The 19,401-nt window shown below is 40.7% G+C and overlaps 1 protein-coding gene across 2 annotated transcripts in view; it reads right to left on the bottom strand.

The window, feature by feature from the left end:
• Positions 1-41: 41 nt before the first annotated feature.
• trappc12 (trafficking protein particle complex subunit 12) overlaps positions 42-19,401 on the bottom strand; it is a 42,253-nt gene continuing 22,893 nt past the window's right edge. For both annotated transcript variants that reach the window (XM_061842804.1, XM_061842805.1), the window contains exons 5-12: positions 17,403-17,541; positions 13,027-13,139; positions 12,711-12,783; positions 11,576-11,649; positions 10,497-10,595; positions 8,756-8,859; positions 4,879-4,966; positions 42-4,726 (exon numbers count right to left, since the gene is read on the bottom strand). In XM_061842804.1, coding sequence (XP_061698788.1) covers positions 4,484-4,726; positions 4,879-4,966; positions 8,756-8,859; positions 10,497-10,595; positions 11,576-11,649; positions 12,711-12,783; positions 13,027-13,139; positions 17,403-17,541 — 933 coding nt within the window. In that variant the 3' untranslated portion in view covers positions 42-4,483. The remainder of the gene's footprint in view (positions 4,727-4,878; positions 4,967-8,755; positions 8,860-10,496; positions 10,596-11,575; positions 11,650-12,710; positions 12,784-13,026; positions 13,140-17,402; positions 17,542-19,401) is intronic.

Genomic DNA, 19,401 nt, shown 5'->3' with positions numbered 1-19,401 from the left:
AAGTGAAACTTTACACCACAGTAGTTTTGTTTGCCAGGTTCTATAAATCCAGCAGCATAATAAGAAATTCATGCAACATGACACCCACCCCTCATGACAATAAAATGTCACTCTCGACAAAGAAAGTAGGGTATAGAGTTTCCTTATGCAGTTTAAAGTAACTGCTTTTATTAAGAACATTCATAATGATGACTACTATACAAAAACAGTGATATTGAATGCTTTTAAGAACACAATTATGCCAATTATTTATTTTTGAAAAATAACCATTGTATTTTCATACACACACACACAATATTCACAATGTACAGTATATACCAGTACTTGCACACGCAGGAAATTACAATAAAATCACAGTAGTTTATGTATATTGTATGAGTTAATAGACCTCAACAAGAGAAACTTAATTTGAGTGGCATTAGAGAGTTTATCCAGTATAGTTTTATCTGTGTTTTCTGACTGGAGAAGTTTTAAAAAGGACCCATGCAGTGCATGCCTAATGGACTTTAAGCATAATAAGTCTCAGTATAATGCCCTTGTCACACAAATTGTATGAAATAATGGCTGGAGGAAAATTTCATGTTTATGTTCAACCTCAGCTCGTCTCACCATGTGACCCTGCAGGTTTGATAGAATCTAATTGAGTAGAACCCAGCAGAATCACCCAGAAACCATTTTGTTACCCAACACCGAAAACACCAACTGGTGGTATATCACTATATTGCACACTATTGCAAAGATATTCACTCACTTGGCTAGACTGACATATGATCTGAAGTGACATGTCCTTCTTAATCAATGGAGTTTAATCTATTTTACAGCTTTAATTCTACTGAAAAGCATTTGTGAGGTCACACAGTAGTGTTGGGCAAGAAGGCCAGGCTCTTAGCCAACAAGATCATTTATCCCAAAGGTGTTTTTATGAAGTTACGTGACTGTGCACTAGTGTATAAAGGAAGATCCATAAATACATGGATAAGACTGGATGAATTTGAATTTGAGTCCTGAACAATCAACTTCAAAGAAGACTTTGAGAGAGGAAATATACAGGTCATACCACACGATCAGCAAAAAAAAATCAGAAGATTGGATTTTGCAAATAAGTACGGCAGCACAGAAGTTTTCACAGTTTTATGGAGTGATGAGACCATGATTAACCTCTACTAAAGTGATGGAAAGGCCAAAGCATGGTGAAAGAAAGACTGCTTATGATCCAAACCACACATGCTCATCTGTGAAGCATGTTTGGGGGGCAGGGGGTACTGTAACGTCATGGGTTGGACTTGCGTGAATGCTTCTGGAATCTCATGATGGAAGGAGCAGAATGAACTTTGAAGTCATATAGGTATGTGCCCAAAAAATTGAACATTGAGGGAAAGTCCATTTATTTCAATAAATTAAAAAAAATGTAAAACTTGTAAATTACTCCACCAGACAAAGTGAAATATTTCAAGTGTTTGTGTGTCCCTAATTTGATGATTATGGCAGAAAGACAAAAAATAAACATCCAGTATTTCATAAAACAAAACAAAACAAAAAAAAGGATCTTAAACAGAAATGTTGGCTTTCTGGAAAGTGTATTAAATATGCCTGCGGTGATTTGTTGGGCCTCCTTTTGCATTAATTACAGCAGTGTGGCATGGAGGTGGTCAGCCTTTTGCACACTTATTGTAGCCCAAGTTGCTTTGATAATGGCCTTCATATCCTCTGCATTTCGAGGTTTCTGTTGTTCTTCTGTTCTGTTCTTGACAATACGCCATCAATTTTCAGTGGGGTCAAGTCAGGTGAGTTTGCTGATCAATCAAGTTATTTCATGGCTATTAAACCAGGTATTGGTAGTTTTGGCTTTGTGGGCAGGTGCCAAATCCTGATGGAAAATAAAATTGTCTCGTTGAGAGCAGGGAGCTGTGTGTAGACTGTGAACTGGATACCAGACAATAATATCATACATCCAGTCATGACATGGTTCTCTAGACTCTTTCTTACTGTGGAAACTCCACACTAGACTTCTGTACGTGTCCAGCTTTCTTCCAGACTATGGGACCTTGATTTCCAAATGAAATGCGAAATGTAATTTCATCTGCAAAGAGGACTAGGGACCACTGGCCAACATTTCAGTACTTTTTCCTCAGACCCCTTCTGATATTTTTTGTTGAGTGGCTTGACACATGGAATTCTACAGCAGTGGCCCAAGTCAAAGACGTCTGTATGTGGTGGTTCTTGAGAAATCAACCTCAGTCCTTATCTCTTTGTGAAGTTCTTCCAGATTTCTGAATCACCAATGCTTGACAATTGTCTCAAAGCTGCAGTCATCCCTTGTAACTTTTCTGGCCACGTCTCTCCCTTTTTCTTAACATTTTGGTAATGTACTCAGACATATATGGACATTTTCTCCCCATTATTCTGAAGCCTACCAAGCCAGAGTGAGACCATTTAAAGGCTGAAGAAAAACTGCAGATGTTTTGCGTTATTTAGCTGACAAGACTGGGACACAGGGAACTTACAATGTTAAACTTTTTCATGATATTCCAATTTTGCTAAATATGGATTTTGATTTTTTTTCTCTTTCGGCCACAATCATCCAAACATACAAAGGCTTGAAAATGTTCACATTGTGTGTAGTGAACTATTATAGCATATATCTCATTTTTTGAAACAAATTATTGAAATAAAAGAACTTACCATCGATATTCTTTTTTTTTTTTTTTTGCATACAAGTATACCTGGACAAAATAATTTTCCTGGCAATTCACAAAAAAAAAATAAATAAATAAAGCATCCAAACTAATCAGGGGAACCTTCATCATGCAACCAGAAAATGACCCAAAACACACTGCCCCAGCAAAGGACTTCATCAGGGGACAAAGTCAAAGGTCTTACACTGGCCAAGTCAATAACCGCGCCTTAACCCAATAGGAATATTGGGGGGTAAGGTGGAAAGAAAGAGGGTGCATAAAGGGCCGTAAAAACATTTCAGATTAAGAATGCAACAATCCAGTGAAGTCAATGAGTCGGCACCTTGATGCAGTTATTGGAAGTAAGGGTTATTCCACGAAATAGTGAATGTGAGTCACTTTGTTTTCTTAATAATGTTTGTTCCCATACTTAAGGTCAGTTAAAAAGTTGATGGCTTTAAATTTTTTTTAAAAAAAGGTGTTTTGTTGTGAGCTGTTAAACGTACAGTATCTTGAACTAGATACCATGAAATAAAAGCTGGAATTTTAAACTGTTGTCTCATATTCATCTTTTGATCTGAAACACAAATGCCTTCAAAATACAACAAAAACAGGAATTGACCTTGCCATTCCATTACATTTGGAGGGAACTGTATACAAAATAAAAACACACATACGCACAAATGTTCTACAGGGTTGAGGTCAGGATTGTACAGGCCAGTAATGTTCATCGAGATCAAATTGTCATCTGGATCTTTATGAACCTTGATTTGTGTAATGATGCAAGTTGCAACAGAAAGCCACCATCTCCAAATTTTCCACAAAATTGGGACTGTACAACATATTAGCTCGTGAGATCCAGTGAAAGGAACTGAATGCTTTAGCATACAATGAGATGTTGGGACAGTCAAACAGTTTGGGTATTACCCCTTCCTGTTCCAACATGTCTCTGGACACAAGAATCAAAGAATTTGGTATGGATGTACTTGACTGTCCTGGACACAATCTGATAGAACACCTTTGGGTTGTTTTTGAATTGACAGTGAGCCAGGCCTTCTCGTCCAACTTGAGTGTGTGTCCTCACATATACGCTCCTGGAAGAATGACCAAAAATTCCAATAAACTCACTCCTAAACCTTGTTAAAAACTTTCCCACAAGAGTGGATGCTGTTACAGCAGCTGCAAAAAGTAGACCAACACTGTATTCATATAATTAAATACCATCTTTGAGGCAGTGGGCTTTGCATCAAAGCCCGTTGACATATGCCAACATAACATTTTTGTACTTTATGATCTTGAGTACAGGAACATACCAAGACACTTCTGCACTACAACTTCAACAGTCAAAATGTCAACATACAGTGGAGTTTAAGTGTGTCTTTAATGTCTGGCCTTATGTAATAAGAACGGAAGTGTTTTAATTATACTATTTCTGAAATTTTCAATCAATCTTAATTTGCCAGAGTTTAACTAAATGTGTCATCAGGAAAAAAATTGTTTGAATAGTCAAGGTTTTAAGAAGTACTTTATAATAGTGTACCCAAAATCAAAAACAAAATGTCAAATATTGTGCATTATGCATTTCCCAATTATCAAAGCATTCCTTAACTTTAATGTCTACAGATGGCGTTTAGCCTCTTATTTTTGGTAGAAGAAAACTAATGGCGTCAATATTTTGAAAATGCCTTTGAAAAACCAATCCAAGCACTTAACGGTCATCTCTCTCTTCTTCAAGACCCACATTAGGAGGGTGGTGGTGGGTTGCTTGTACAGTAGATCATGTGCGGTTTCACCCATCCTCAAGTTTTTCAAACCAGTTTGAGGCACTGAGTATTGAAGCTGTCTCCTTCACGGCAAGCAACAGCCTCCAAGAGCGCCTGCTTCTTTTGGGTGCTGCGGGAAGATTCCAGTTCATACATAGTGGTTAGGTTGAAGAGAACGCTCTCGTGGAGGTAGAGGGCTGGGTCTTGCTGCACCAGGCCTTCGAGCTTGCCCAGGGATTCCTTGAGACGGCCCAGGTAGAGCAAGCACACTGCTGCGTTGTTGTTGGCCTTGAGACAGATATTATTTAGGAGTATAGATGAAGCACACAATACAATAACTACAATGGCGTTTGAAAAAATACTCAGAGTTTGTTCCTATTTTTGGAAAGAATCAAAATTGAAGTGTCTTGTGATTTCACAGCAGATGCAGAAAGACTTACAACTGGATTTTTTGGATCCATCTTTAAAACTTCCATGAAGGATCCATGTGCTTCAGCATAGTTGTTCTGACTGAGGTAGACAAATGCCCTGTAAATCAACATAAAACGAATAGTGCTTTAGGTACACTTGAATGGTGTATGTTTATCAATTTTCGAACAATTATTTATTTTGAAGGGAGCCCTGTTAGCATGTTGGCAGAGAGGTGGTGTGTCGTGGTAAGACACGATTAACATCATTGTAATGGCTGCCTGAACTTAAAATTTTTGGATAAACTGACCACGATGGAAAAAACCCCCAGGAGTAAGTAAATTGCGAGAGATATCCCCCAAATTCTTTTACGTTTGTGAATGAGCATGACTGATCAAGGAGTCCAAAGGCAAATACAAGGCAGCATGGTTAGTCAACTGGTTAGAGCATTAGCTTCACAGTTCTGAGGACCGGGGTTCAAATCCCGGTACCGTCTGTGTGGAGTTATCCTTGTGCTTATGTGTGTTTTCCCCAGGTACTCCAGTTTCTTCTCACAACCCAAAAATGTGCATTAATTGGAGACTCTAATTTCCCTGTATGTTTGAGTGTGTGTGCAAATGACTTTTTATTCTATGTGCCCCAGGATTGGCTCACAACCAGTTCAGGGTGTAACCCGCCTCCTCCCTGAAGTTAGCTGAAATAGCCTCCTACGCTCCCGCAACCCTTGTGAGGATAAGCGGCTCAGAAAATGGATGGATGGATAATGAAAATAATATATTGGCTATAATCATGCATCCCTACAGTCCCGTTCTTTGCTGAAAAACTCCTCGCTGTTTTTTTTGCTCTGAAACATGCTAAGATGCTACAACATGGCGCCCAAAACCTATTTCAAGTCTTAATGGTCCCTCAATGTCACCAGATAGTGGATTTGGTGCCAACGAACTACAGTCGTACCTTTACCGACTTGTCCCAACTTATGAATTTTTAGAGTAATGAGCTTTGACCTGGTTGATTTTTTTCCCCCTGTTATGTTCCAACTAAAATTTGAATTACTACTGAGCTTCAGGTTCAGTTCTGAGGAACCGGGTTCAAATCCGGCCTCCCGTGTAAAGTTTGCATGTCCTCCCCGTGTCTTCACTGAGGTTTCTCTGGGTACTCTGGTTTCCTCCCACATCCTAAAAACAAGCCTGGCAGGTTAATTAAGAACTCTAAATTGCGTAGGTGCAAATCTAACTCTGCATGGTTGTTTGTTTATATGTACCCTGCGATTAGCTTGCGACCAGTTCAGGGTGTAAACCGCCTCTCATCCAGTGTTAGATGGGATAGGCTCCAGCATCCCAGCAACTCTAGTGAGGATAATCTTATGAAGACTGATGATGAAATGAAAATTAACCGTATAGGTCAAGGTACCATTGTACATTGAAGGATAACATTTTAGGGGGGCTTACAATTTTTGTGACTTGCGGCCCTATCTCCCATGAATAACTGGCTAATTACTGGGCACTGCACACTTTCATTCAGCACTAATTTTTCAATACTGAATATGGAAAAAAATGGGCCACAGTGAGTTAATAGAATACAGGAGGTACATTGGTATTCTACTTTTTACAGAACTGTCTTTCCATACAAATGTAAGTGCACAATGACTTTCCAACCAACTTGAACTATATTTAAGCCCTATCCACACAAAAACAGGTTTGACTGTAATGACCCTTTTGTTGTTTTTGTACACATGGAGCAGAGATCAAATCCGGGTCCCAAAGTGGATGCATCTCAAAATGCTGCCCTCGCGTTTCCGTATATAACAACACAATCACAGCCTTCCTGGTTGTCCCAGGTCTTGTGTGACTAAGCTCTAACACCTCCAACAACAACAACAAAAACAATTGTGGGTTACTTTCTATTCTCCATCTTTATTGTTAGTACAGTTACAGTGCCTTGTGAAAGTATTCAAATGCAGCACTCAGACACAAGGACATCGTTGGCCGAGTGAAGGAGAGGAGTGGCCTTGGGCTTTGGGCCAGTAGACCAGTATGGAGCAAGGCCAATACTGCTGAGTGGCGCAAGCTGGTGGTTCAGGAGGTATGTCGAGAAGAGGAAGCACAAAGGTGTGCCCAAGCTGTGTCGCAGGCCAAGCAAGGGCAATGGTTGGCCTGGGAAGGAGTGGCGGCAAGCAAGATCACCTGGAAAGAGCTTTGGGAGATGGAGGCATTCAGGGCAAGCTTTACCATCAGAGCTGTATATGGCGTCTTGCCTTCTCCCACGAAGCTAAACCAATGGTATGCAAAAAGATCCAAAGTGCCTGTTATGCCCCAGTCCTGCAACACTGAAGCACATCCAGGTTGGTTGCAAGCCCAGCCTTACTCAAGACCGTTATACCTGGCGGCACAACCAAGTGCTGAAGTGTCTCGCTGGTGTTCTGGAGAACTGGCGGATGAGGGTGAAGACCCTCCAACCCCTGTCAGCCAATTGGCAACCAAGTCTGTTTGTTCGGGAGGGGGAGAGTCAAACCGCCCACACCAACAAGCCACCAGACAGCGTACAGCTGGGCAGTGCACGAAACTGGAAACTACTGGCAGACCTGGACAAGAAGCTCTTCTTTCCAGTTGAAATTGCAACTCCCACCCTATGACCAGATTTAGTGCTTTTGTCTGCCTCTCTCAACATTGTCTACGTCATCGAGCGCACAGTGCCCTGGGAGGGGGCAGTCGAGGAGGCCTATAAGCGGAAGCGGCTGAAGTATGCAGAACTTGCGGCTTAAGTGCAACAGCAAGGCTGGAGAACAGAGGTACACCTGGTGGAAGTTGGATGCAGAGGGTTTATAGCCTCCTCAACATCCAGGCAACTTAGAGAGATGGGACTCCGAGGGAAGGCCCATCGGCAGGCAGTCAGACATCTCTCCAAGGCGGTGGAAAAGGCCAGCCAGGGGCTGTGGATAAAGAGGAGAGGAAAATTGGGCCTTAAGGAGAATTGTGGGCACCTAGGGGGTGAACCTGCGACGTTGGGATTCACTGCTGAACCCTCTTGAGAGTGTCGTGGGCCTATCAGCGAAACACTTGATGATGGAAGGAAGCCCTCTTGATAACACGTAGGGTGCCATCACTTATTTGACCATCTCACAGAGCCTCATCAGAGCTGAAATATGCATAAATAAAGAGGGATATTAGCACCTCGTCCTACATAAAACATCTTTATGTTTGAAGCCTGAAACGGGCGAAAGGTTGAAAAGTTCAAGGGGGGCGAATATTTTCACAAGGCACTGTATGTCACATGAACTTCTGTTTGTCTGCTTTAGGTGCCACACCAGGCTAGGCATATATATACACACACACTCCAACGTTTCAGAATCTTTGTGTGGACATTTTTGAAAAGATTCCATGTTTACTGGATTTTTTAAATTAATTTTTTTATATCCATCCAACCATTTTCTGACTCGCTTATCCTCACAAGCGTCGTGGGAGTGCTGGAACTTATCCCAGTCTTAATGAATAAGATCAAGATCAGCTGTTTCCATGTAAATGAGTCATATTTGGAATTAGCTTTTTGCACTGTGGTAGAGACTTGCTGCAATTGAACATTGCTTCCCCTAACTGTTCAAGTAAAGTTGGAAAGCCCAGAATTGCAAAGCTCATCTGTAGGTAAATAGCTGCCCATTGCTTAGAGGCGCTTGCGGTATTCAATGTGAGGGTTTAACAGACAAAGTAAAACTTTGTAATTCATTCAAATGTATTAATGAAAAACAAATATATACATATATATTCAATCGGTGAGAAATTGCACATGGGAACAAAGTCCTTTTGAGGAGGTAACAGGATAAGCTGAAAGATATACATACTGCAATCTCAAAAATCATGAAACGTACTCACACTTTTGAAAAATGCTAAATACAAACCACAAAAACACACATACCTGTTCATCAAGACACAAGTTGTGAGGCACGGCTCTTTGTCTGTCATCTGGGATGTTTCCTCCACATTGGAGAAATACATCTCAGCTGTTTTAATGTCTCCAATCTGATGAAAGCGGGAAAAACACGACACCATGCAATACGTTTCATGATTAGTCCAAATAAGTTTTTGTTGGCATTTTCCCATGAACTTAACTTTAGAGACAGTGGCGTGAGAAATAATTGTACTCTTTCCCAAATTTTGATATTTTGTTTTTTTTGGTTTAGTTTTCCCCAATTTAATTGTTTTTGCTCAAGTGAACAAATGTAATTATCAGGCAAATAAACAAGTTAACATAAAATGCTATTTTTAAATGCTTATTATTTATTAAAGGAAAAAAAATATTCAAGGGTACTTGATACTGTGTGAAACAGTAATTATTTACAATTTGTTAATTTCACTGATTACACCCAAGTCCGATTATGTCAAGAAAAGTTCCATTAAGAAATCATTTGAACAAACAAAGAAAAAGATAGAGAAAATATTTTAAAAAGCTTAAAAAAAATTAAACAACCCGAAGAAATTTTAGAATAGTTGAAAAGTACAGTAATTGACATTTACGAGTGTTCAAAGGGTTACAAAAGCCATTTAAAAAGGTTAGGAGTCCACCTCACCACAGGGAGAGCCATTATCCTCACATGGAGAAAAGATGGAACATTGGTGAACCTTCCCAGGAGTGGCTGGCTTCCAAAGATTACCACAATAGAAGAGCAATGACTCATCCAGGAGGCCGCAAAGAAACTCGGGACAACTTCTACAGAACTGCAGGCCTCCCTTGCCTAAGTTAAGGTCAGCGTTCATGACAACCATAAGGAAGGGTCTGGGTAAAAAAAATAGTATTCAAAGCAGAGTTCCAAGGCAAAAAACACCGCTGACCAAAAAGAACATTAAAGGTTGTCTCACTTTTGCAAATGAATATCTGAACGATTCTCAAGACTTTTAGAATATTGAATTTGAATGAAAATAGATCTTATTGGAAGATGTGCATCTCCGTACATCTGGTGTAAATGTAGCACAACATTTCAGAAAAAGAACATAATACCAGCAGTCAAACATAGTGGCAGTAGGATGGTTTTGAAATGCTTGACTCCAACAGGACCTAGACAACTTGCTGGAATTGATGAAACCATCAATTTTACTCTTGAACAAAAAATCCTGAAGGATAATTTTCAGCCATCAGATTGTTATGCGGTCAGGTTCTGCAGTAGGATAATGATCCAAAACACACCAGCAAGTCAACTTCTGAAAGGCCTTAAAAAAAGATTTCGAAGTGGCTTAGTCCAGTATTGAATCCAACTGAAATGGAATAGCATGACCTTAAAAAGGCCATTCATGGTAAAAATAATAATAATAAAAAACTTTTGGGGGATTCAAACAATTCTCCAAGGAAGACTGTGCTGAAATATCTCCACAGAGATGTGAGAGACTCATTGTCAGTGATAGAAAATGCTTGATTTTCAGTTCTATAAAACATTTAAAGACAACATTTTAAATTTAACTGAGTTATATTTTTCTATTTAGATTTGTTTGATGCGATTAAACATTTAAGAGGGGAAACTACAACTCATAAGGAATAAAAATAAGAAATATTAATTTGTGAAGAAGGCCAATACAGCACCCTCAATGTTTGCCTTTCAAAATCTTCCTGTGGACTTTTTATGCATACTGTAATATAATGCATGAATGTGTGTTGGTGTATCAACCTGCAAAAAGATGCGTCCTATGCCACTGAGCAGCTGCGCTCTCTGCTGGGGTTCATACTGGATGATGGACTGATAGATTTCAACAGCCAGAACATAGTCCTGCAGCGAAAGATGAATAACATTTGACACTTGTTACAGAAAAAGAAAGCGAGATGTGTGAAGACAAAAGAAAAAGTTTGGGAAAGAACTAAAAGGCACTGAAATTAGAGACAAATGAGCTAAAGGTGTGGGATGCAGAGACAGGTGGAGGGCAGACCAAAGAGAGGTGCTGGGAAAGAGAGAGAGGGCATTAATCAAACATGGAGTAATAGCAGGGTGAGGTGACCCAACTCCCACCTCCCTCCGCACTGCACACACTGTGAGCAGACTACTGAGTAAGGACAGGGAGGGGGGTCAAAAAGGTGTGTGTGTATTGAGTGCGAGTTAGGCTGTGATACTACTCTGGGCTATAGTTTGCATATTTTTGCAAGCATTCATGAATGCATTTGTTTTGGCTTCATAATGCAAGTACAGGGGAACCTTGACAAAACTGACCCCAATATAACAGATAATAAATAAAATGGACAGTCAGAACTGGCAAATGTGTCAAAAAATAGCTTGGATTTGTCACTTAGACTGGTGTTGAAAAGTTCCAGAATTGGCATCTGTCGTTGACAATGCAGGCAGAGAATGGGATTGACAAGTTTCGGGTCATTGATATACAATATGTTGAATGTAGCGCAAAAGGCTGACTATAACCCGAACTGCTCTCCAGTCAGAGAATGACCCACATGATGAAAACAAGGCTTGATTCACCTATGTTATCTTGACAGTAGATGGCACTGTGGCTCTCTTTACTTTCTGAAACGCATCGCCACCCTATTCTTCTCTCCCTTCATCTCTCTCTCTGACCAAGAATCCAATTAGTGGTCAGTCTGGGGGGATTTCACTGTGAATCCTCCACCCGCCTTACATCAGATCTCTCTCTCTCTCTCTCTCTCTTGCCCGCGCTCATATGCACACACACGCATACAGCAACTCCTTCTCCACACATTCAGACAGACTCTGGACACTTGTATATGAACATTAAACATAGGCACCTTCATCACCAGCAGACAGTTGGCCATGGAGTAGAGGACTCGACTGAGACGAGATTTCCACAGCTTCAGAGATTCTAAAATAATGAAAAAAAGATACAGGGCAGATGTTTTGTTCATTTGGGTCTCTGCTCTATAACACATTACTCCCGCTAATCCTACGTTTTTTTTTAATGCTTTGCCTTGCTTTACTCCTCCACACCAAGGTTTATTTTAAGGGAAGGCGATAGGGAAGACACTGCGGCACTTTTCCTCAGACAGTACCCCCCGCGGAGGAGCTTCTGTACAGGCCTATTATTATTCATCACAGCATACCTGTGTGTGTGTGTGAGTGTGTGTTGGGGAGGGGAGCTAATCACTCAGTAGGGGTCTGATGTGCGAAGGCATGGCCCTGTGTGACTGACTTGACTGTCGGCTGTCTGTGTGGGCAGTGAGGAGAGAGACAGAGGGCAGAGCTATTACACAAACTGGCACCACTGGTGCACACACACACACACACACACACACACACGTATATATATATATATATATCAACATATATTCACACTGCCCTTTTTTCCAATTACCACCAAGTGTCTTGGTCCAATTAGCAAGTGACATTTTGTCTTTCATAGTTTTAAAATAAGCTTACTTAATCGTTTCTTGTGATTAAACAGAAAAACACACTGACAGGAGCCTGTAAAGATTTTATTGCTATGTTGAGCAATTTTTAAGGATGAGAGGTCTCCGTAGGGGTAGTGTTAGTGAAAAAGTGGTGATTACAGTCTGTACTGCCCCGTCTAGTTCCCCACCACATGTGCAGATGCTCGTAGCTTGGATACGACTGATGTGTATTGATCTGCTCTGGTGGCTGGACTGGAGAAAGCATCTTGATATTCAGCACGAGTACAAAAGCAGTGAGGTGCTAAACACTTTTAAGAGGACACATTGATGTGTTTGTGAGGTGGACAGTGTGTGTGTGTTGTTGAGGTATGCTGCAGTACCACACCAGGTGTGCTTCAGTGCTTGTTAGTGCGTATGTGTGTGAATTTCCCAGTGGGGCCTCGTGACCTCACTTTTCTTCAATGTGTGATGCAGTCTGGGCTTGCGGCCAGGTCTGCAGCCTTAAGTCTGCTTGACTGAGCATGTGTGTACTTACCTTGCCGATTCTCCTCTGTTAGTGTGATGATGCTGCCATCCTCAGCCAAGCCTTTCTCCAAGTTCTCCATGATCTGTTCAAGAAACGGTTTCACTACTTAGCACAGCACTGTAGGATTTCTATGTTTATATTGGAATCAGCATATTCACTAACTCTAAAATCTGACCATATTTCCTTGTTTACAAAGGTTGACTTTAGTATTTGTCTGAGTAATGTGTTTTTTTTTGTGAGCGTGCAGTCTTTACTGCAAGTGCTCCATAATATGCAGAGCTTTATGTTCATCTGGAAGCTTTGTTTGTTTGTGCATGTTACTGACTGTGAGGCAGACAGTTTTGAGATTGTGCAGGCGGTCCAGAGCCTCCTGGGGCTTAGTCAGGTGCTGGGGAAGCTCAGCATGCAGTAACCGCATGGAGAATGGCACCATGGAGCCTGTGGGAGGGAAGAATGGAAAAGTCGGGAAGGGGGAGAGGGGAAGATTTGAGGATGCAGAGATCAGAAACAGGGTGGGATGAGGATATTGCAGGAGAAAGGGAAGAGGAAACACAGGTGCATGATGTAAAAACAACCCACCTCTACCCACACACAATGCACAGACAGCGCTGTCGGCAAAAATCTACAGATGGCATTGAGCTAATGTATGTATGGCTGCTGATTAAACCATCCTATCTTTCTCTCTAAAGGCTGCACAGCACCATCAGTAATCTCCATGGTTCATCCTTCTGTCTCAACATTTTTCACACATTATAAAAAAAAAATAGTTCAGGCTAACACACACTTTGATCAGGGGATCTTCGACATAGTCATCAAATATGAAGATCACCTGGCTGCTCCATCTTTGGTTACCACACCACCCTTCACACGTACATATTTGCCCTCCAAAATGATTGGAACAGTGATGCTAACTAATGCTTGAGCAGTGACTACTGCAAGGGTCTATTTTAATTATGGGATTTTATTTTACCATTATTATCCATCCATTTATCATTTTTGCATACCACTTATCCTCACAAGGGTCCCGCATCTATCTCCAATCACATATTTGATGGCCTAAGCATGTAACTGTAGGAATTATATTTCTTTATTGGTATGATCCAACCATCCATCCACTTTGCATATTGCCTATCCTCACGAGGGCCACAGGTGTGCTGGAGCCTCTCTCTCCTTAAACCAGTGGTTTTAAAACTGGGGGGCATGGGGACATGATGGGGTGGACTGTTTCAGCCCCTCTTGACAATTTTGAAATTTTATTTTATTTTTTATTTATTAACATTATTTAAATTAAATTTTCAAACACCACCCCTGGCTTACAATTTTCAGTGCTTGCAAGTGTGTGCGTGTGTGTGTGTGGGGGGGATCCTAGAAAAGGGGGGCGAACCCAAAACCAAAAACCATTGCCTAATACATCATTTTTGATTAACCTAACCTAAACCTATCCAGAATCAAACCAAACTTTGCACACACATGGGCTGTAATGAAAAAAATCCATTTTAAAATAGTTTCATCTTATTACTCAAACATGGCTCTCCCTATACAAATCTAAAAAAAAAAAAAAAACGATGGCCCTTGCGCACTGTTTCACCTATGAAAATTGGGAGGCACTTTAATCAACCAGAGATATACAAAAAAGTCGGAAGTTTTCATCCAATTGACTTCAGACTTGGTGTGTAGGATCTCCAGACCCAGGCAAATAAAGGCTTTTCAATTCGCCATATTATTTAACACAGGCAGGGCATCAAACTTTACATAGCAAATGTACACATGCACGAAACAGTTACCGTATTTTCATGACTATAAGGCCAATTTTCTCAAAAGACGACTGTGCACTTTATAATCCAGTGCACTGGGTTAATAAATAATCCATCGTCAGTCTTCTCTTCTAATTCATGATCAACACGTATCTCATGGGATCCTATGTGGTAACGTTAGCTCAAATGCTGGACTGAGCTTATTCTCTTGTTTATTGTGAGAGATTTTTTTTTTCAATTAAGCCTCAAGATTTTGTTAAAAAATAAAATAAAATATTGGCACAAGGTGTGGTCACGGCAGCGTGTCGAATTTTGAAGATTTGCTGTGACATAAAACGCTGTTGTGACCTAACTCCAGACGGTCATATCTTTTCTAAATTTCTAGTGGCTCACTTGATCTTTGGCTAGTCTTTTTCTTGCATTGGTAATCCAAGCTAACCCTCTTAAAATGAAGCAGAAACAGTTCACTGGATAGTTTCTTTGGAAAGGGTCAACAAGATAATGATGAGACAAAAGAGGGGTTACAGGCTGCTTACAAAAAGAAAGCTGAATTTGAAAGAAAATACCAAGATTCCTATCGGGCTGATCGCAACAGGTGATTCACAAGCCCCACACCTGTGGCATCAGGTTGCTATCAAAATAATGAGAGTTCAAAATTGAGAGGTACTATTGCAAAACTGAGGGTGCATTTTAATTGTGTGTCCCCTCCCGCTTTTTTTTAATATGCCCATTACGCCTTGTTTATAAAATGCTTTGATAGCAACCTGACGCCATACATTTGCAGCAAACTTTTCAGAGAGGCTGCCGTAAAAAAAAGGTTGAAAATATCCCACTTTCAACGACCACAATAAGAAGAACAAATGAAACGGCAGGGGACATCGAGGCACAGTTACTTGACAGGATAACGCAAAACAGCTATGCATTATGGTGAATTGAAGTTTTCAAGCATTTAACATTCATTTTAAGACAATCGTGTGAATTTATTTTTGTAGCCTCTACGTGTGTATTGACTTCAGTGTGTGTGTGTGTGTACACCTGAAAAGAGCTGGGACCACCCTTTCCAAGGTGACTGTTGGTAAGACACTAAGACGTCATGGTTTGAAATCATGCTTGGCACAGAAGGTTCCCCTGCTTAAACCAGCACATGTCAAGGCCCATCTTAAGTTTGCCAATGACCATCTGGATGATACAGAGGAATCATGAAAGAAAGTTTTGTGGTCAGATGAGACCAAAATGGAATGATTTGGTCATAATTCCACTAACCGTGTTTGGAGGAAGACAAATGATGAGTCCCATCCCAGGAACACTATCCCTACTGTGACCCGGGTTGGGGGGTGGTAGCATCATGCTTTGGGGGTGTTTTTCTGCACAAGGGGCAGGACGACATCTATTGTGAGATTTTGGGGAACAAGCTCTTTCCCTCAGTTGGAGCATTGAAGATGGGTCATGGCTGGGTCTTTCAACATGACAATGACCTGAAGCACACAGCCAGGAAAACCAAGGAGTGGCTCCGTAAAATACATACAAAGATTCTGGCATGGCCTAGACAGTCTCCAGACCTAAACCCAATAGAAAATCTTTGGAGGGAGCCGAAACGCCATGTTTCTCAGCGACAGCCCAGAAACCTGTCTGATTTCGGGAGGATCTGTGTGGAGGAGTGGGCCAAAATCCCTGCAATACTTGCAATATAGCAGGGTGTTCAAAGACTTATTTTCTTCACTTTAAGTATTCTGGAGGCCACTTCGCTCTTGGGAACCATAAGAATGTAGGTGAATTTTTGTGTAACCTTTGCCAGATCTGTTCCTTGCCAGATTTCTGTCTCTGTGCTTTTCAGGCAGTTCTTTTGACCTCATGATTCCTATTTGTAATGGCATGCACTGTGAGCTGTAAAGTCTTACTTAGAAAGTGTGTCTATCCTAATCAATTCCAATCGGGATAATCAAACCAAGCTGGATTCCAAGGAAAGTCTAGAACTATCTCAAGGATGATCAGCAAAAATGAACAACCTTAGTCTTACATGTAAACAGCAAAGGGTCTGAATACTTGTGGCTATGATATTTAAGTTTTTCGTTGGTAATAAACACAAACATTGCAACAATTCAATATGGGCGTGGTATGCATACATTACCGAGGAAAAAAAAATTAGGGGGCCTAGTGGAGGAACTGACTAGAGCATTGGCCTCACAAATCTGAGGACTGGGGTTCAAATACCAGCCCTGCCAATATGGAGTTTGCATGCTCTCCCTGTACCTATGTGGAGTTTCTTCGGGCACTCCGGTTTGCTCCTTCATCCCAAAAAACATGCACTAATGGACACTCTGAATTGCTCTTTGGTGTGATTGTAAGTGCAACTGTTGTCTGTCTCCATGTACCCTGCGATTGGGTAGAAAACAATACGGGTGTACCTCGCCTTCTACCCAATGAGAGCTGAGATAGGCATCAACAATCCCCCAACCCTTGAGAGGGTAAGCGACTCAGAAAATGGATAGAAGGATTTTAGCAAATGGCTACAATATAACAAAGGATGAAAATTTGAAGGCGGTCGCAATATGTTCTGTACCCACTGTATTTGATATGTACAGTAGTTTTCAAAATAATAGCAGTCCTATGTGACTAACCAGATTCCTCCACATTTTCAGTGTATTTTTTATTGCCATGTCAAACAAGTTTCCAGTTGGTGTAGTAGATTCTCAGAAAATTAACATGAGCCACCATTCATATATACACACTTTTAAGGGTATACAATTGGCCAAAAACGTGTTTGACATGTAAAAATATATTGAAAATGTGACTCAGTCTGGTTAGTCACATTGAACTATTTTGAACATTACCTTACATTTGTTTTATGACACTCTACAGCACAGGTGTCAAAGTCAAGGCCCAGGGGCCAGATCTGGCCTGCCGCATGATTTTATGTGGGCCGTGAAGGTGGTTTGAGTGTGTTTACCTCTTCTCCCAGGATATACAGTGGGATAGTACTCATAAAAGAGGTCTGGTTGATCCAGGTCACCAAAAGGCTCAAATTCCAGCTCAGCATTTTGAAAGAGGTTAAGCTTGGTCAGAAGGGCCAAACGTACGAACCAAAGCTGGAAGAAATCATATTTACCCCAAAATAAAATTAGAGCCTCAAATCACTTACAGCACAGCAATTGACAATGTAATGTAATGACAATATCATTAGAAATCGAGCAAACAATAAGCATAATATGCAATGGAATACAAAACAGACAGCAAACTATTGAGTACAATCAGTCCCCACCTATTGTGGGAGATACATTCCGGGTCCAATCATAGAAAAAAAAAAATCAAAAATCTGCAATACATAGAGAAGACTAAACATCTTTTGTGTTCTAAATACAAGTGCCTAACTCCAGCTGTCCCTAAGCATAAAGGAGTTTTTTTTTAATATATATATATATATATACACACACACACCACACACACACACACACACACACACACACCACACACACACACACACACACACACACACACACAGTGAAGAAAATAAGTATTTGAACACTCTGCTATATTGCAAATTCTCCCACTGAGAAATCATAAAGGGGTCTGAAATTGTCATTGTAGGGGCATGTCCACTGTCAGGAAGATGATCTAAAAAGAAAAATCCAGAAATCACAATGTATGCTTTTTTTAACGATTTATTTGTGTGATGCAGCTGCAAATAAGTATTTGAACACCTGAGAAAACCAATGTTAATATTTGGTACAGTAGCCTTTGTTTGCATTTACAGAGGTCAAAAGTTTCCTGTAGTTGTTCACCAGGTTTGTATACGCTGCAGTAGGGATTTTGGCGCACTCTTCCAGGTTTCTAGGCTGTCGCTGAGAAACACAGAGTTTCAGCTCCCTCCAAAGATTTTCTATTGGGTTTAGGTCTGGAGACTGGCTAGGCCATGCCAGAATCTTGATATGGTTCTTACGGAGCCACTCCTTGGTTTTCCTGGCTGTCTGCTTCAAGTCACTGTCATGTTGAAAGATCCAGCCACGACCCATCTTCAATGCTCTGACAGGGAAACAGGTTGTTCCCCAAAATCTCACAATATATGGCTGCGGTCATCTTCTCCTTAATAAAGTGCAGTCGTCCTGTCCCATGTGCAGAAAAACACCCCCAAAGCATGATGCTACCACCCCCATGCTTCACATTAGGAATGGTGTTCTTGGGATGGAACTCATCATTTGTCTTCCTCCAAACACAGTAAGTGGAATTATAGTTCCATTTTGGTCTCATCTGACCACAAAACCTTTTCCCATGACTTCACTGTATCATCTAAAATGGTCATTGGCAAACTTAAGACAGGCCTTGACATGTGCTGGTTTAAGCAGGGGAACCTTCCGTGGCAATGCATGATTTCAAACCATGACGTCTTAGTGTATTACGAACAGTCACGTTGGAAAGGGTGGTCCCAGCTCTTTTCAGGTCATTGACCAAGTCCTGTCGTGTAGTCCTGGGCTGATTCTCACCTTTCTAAGGATCATTGAGACCCCACGAGGTGATATCTTGCATGGGGCTCCACTCCGATTGAGATTGACATGACGTTGTGACATGTTAGCTTCTTCAATTTTACTACTGTACCAAATATTAACATTGGTTTTCTCAGGTGTTCAAATACTTATTTGCAGCTGTATTACACAAATAAATCATTAAAAAAAAAATCATACATTGTGATTTCTGGATTTTTCTTTTTGGATTATCTCTCTCACAGTGGACTTGCACCTATGATGAAAATTTCAGACCCCTTCATGATTTCTAAGTGGGAGAACTTGCAATATAGCAGGGTGTTCAAATACTTATTTTCTTCACTGTACGTTTAACAGCTCACAACACCTTTTTTAATTTTTTTTTTTTAAAGCCATCCACATTTTAAGTCTCTCCAACTGAGATTGACCATTATGTTTAGCTTCTTACATTTTCTAATGATTGCTCCAACA

The sequence above is a fragment of the Syngnathoides biaculeatus genome, chromosome 15, assembly GCF_019802595.1.
Source record: "Syngnathoides biaculeatus isolate LvHL_M chromosome 15, ASM1980259v1, whole genome shotgun sequence".
NCBI lineage: Eukaryota > Metazoa > Chordata > Actinopteri > Syngnathiformes > Syngnathidae > Syngnathoides > Syngnathoides biaculeatus.
Note: the sequence above shows the minus strand (reverse complement) of the source record. Positions and strands in the feature narration are given on the sequence as shown.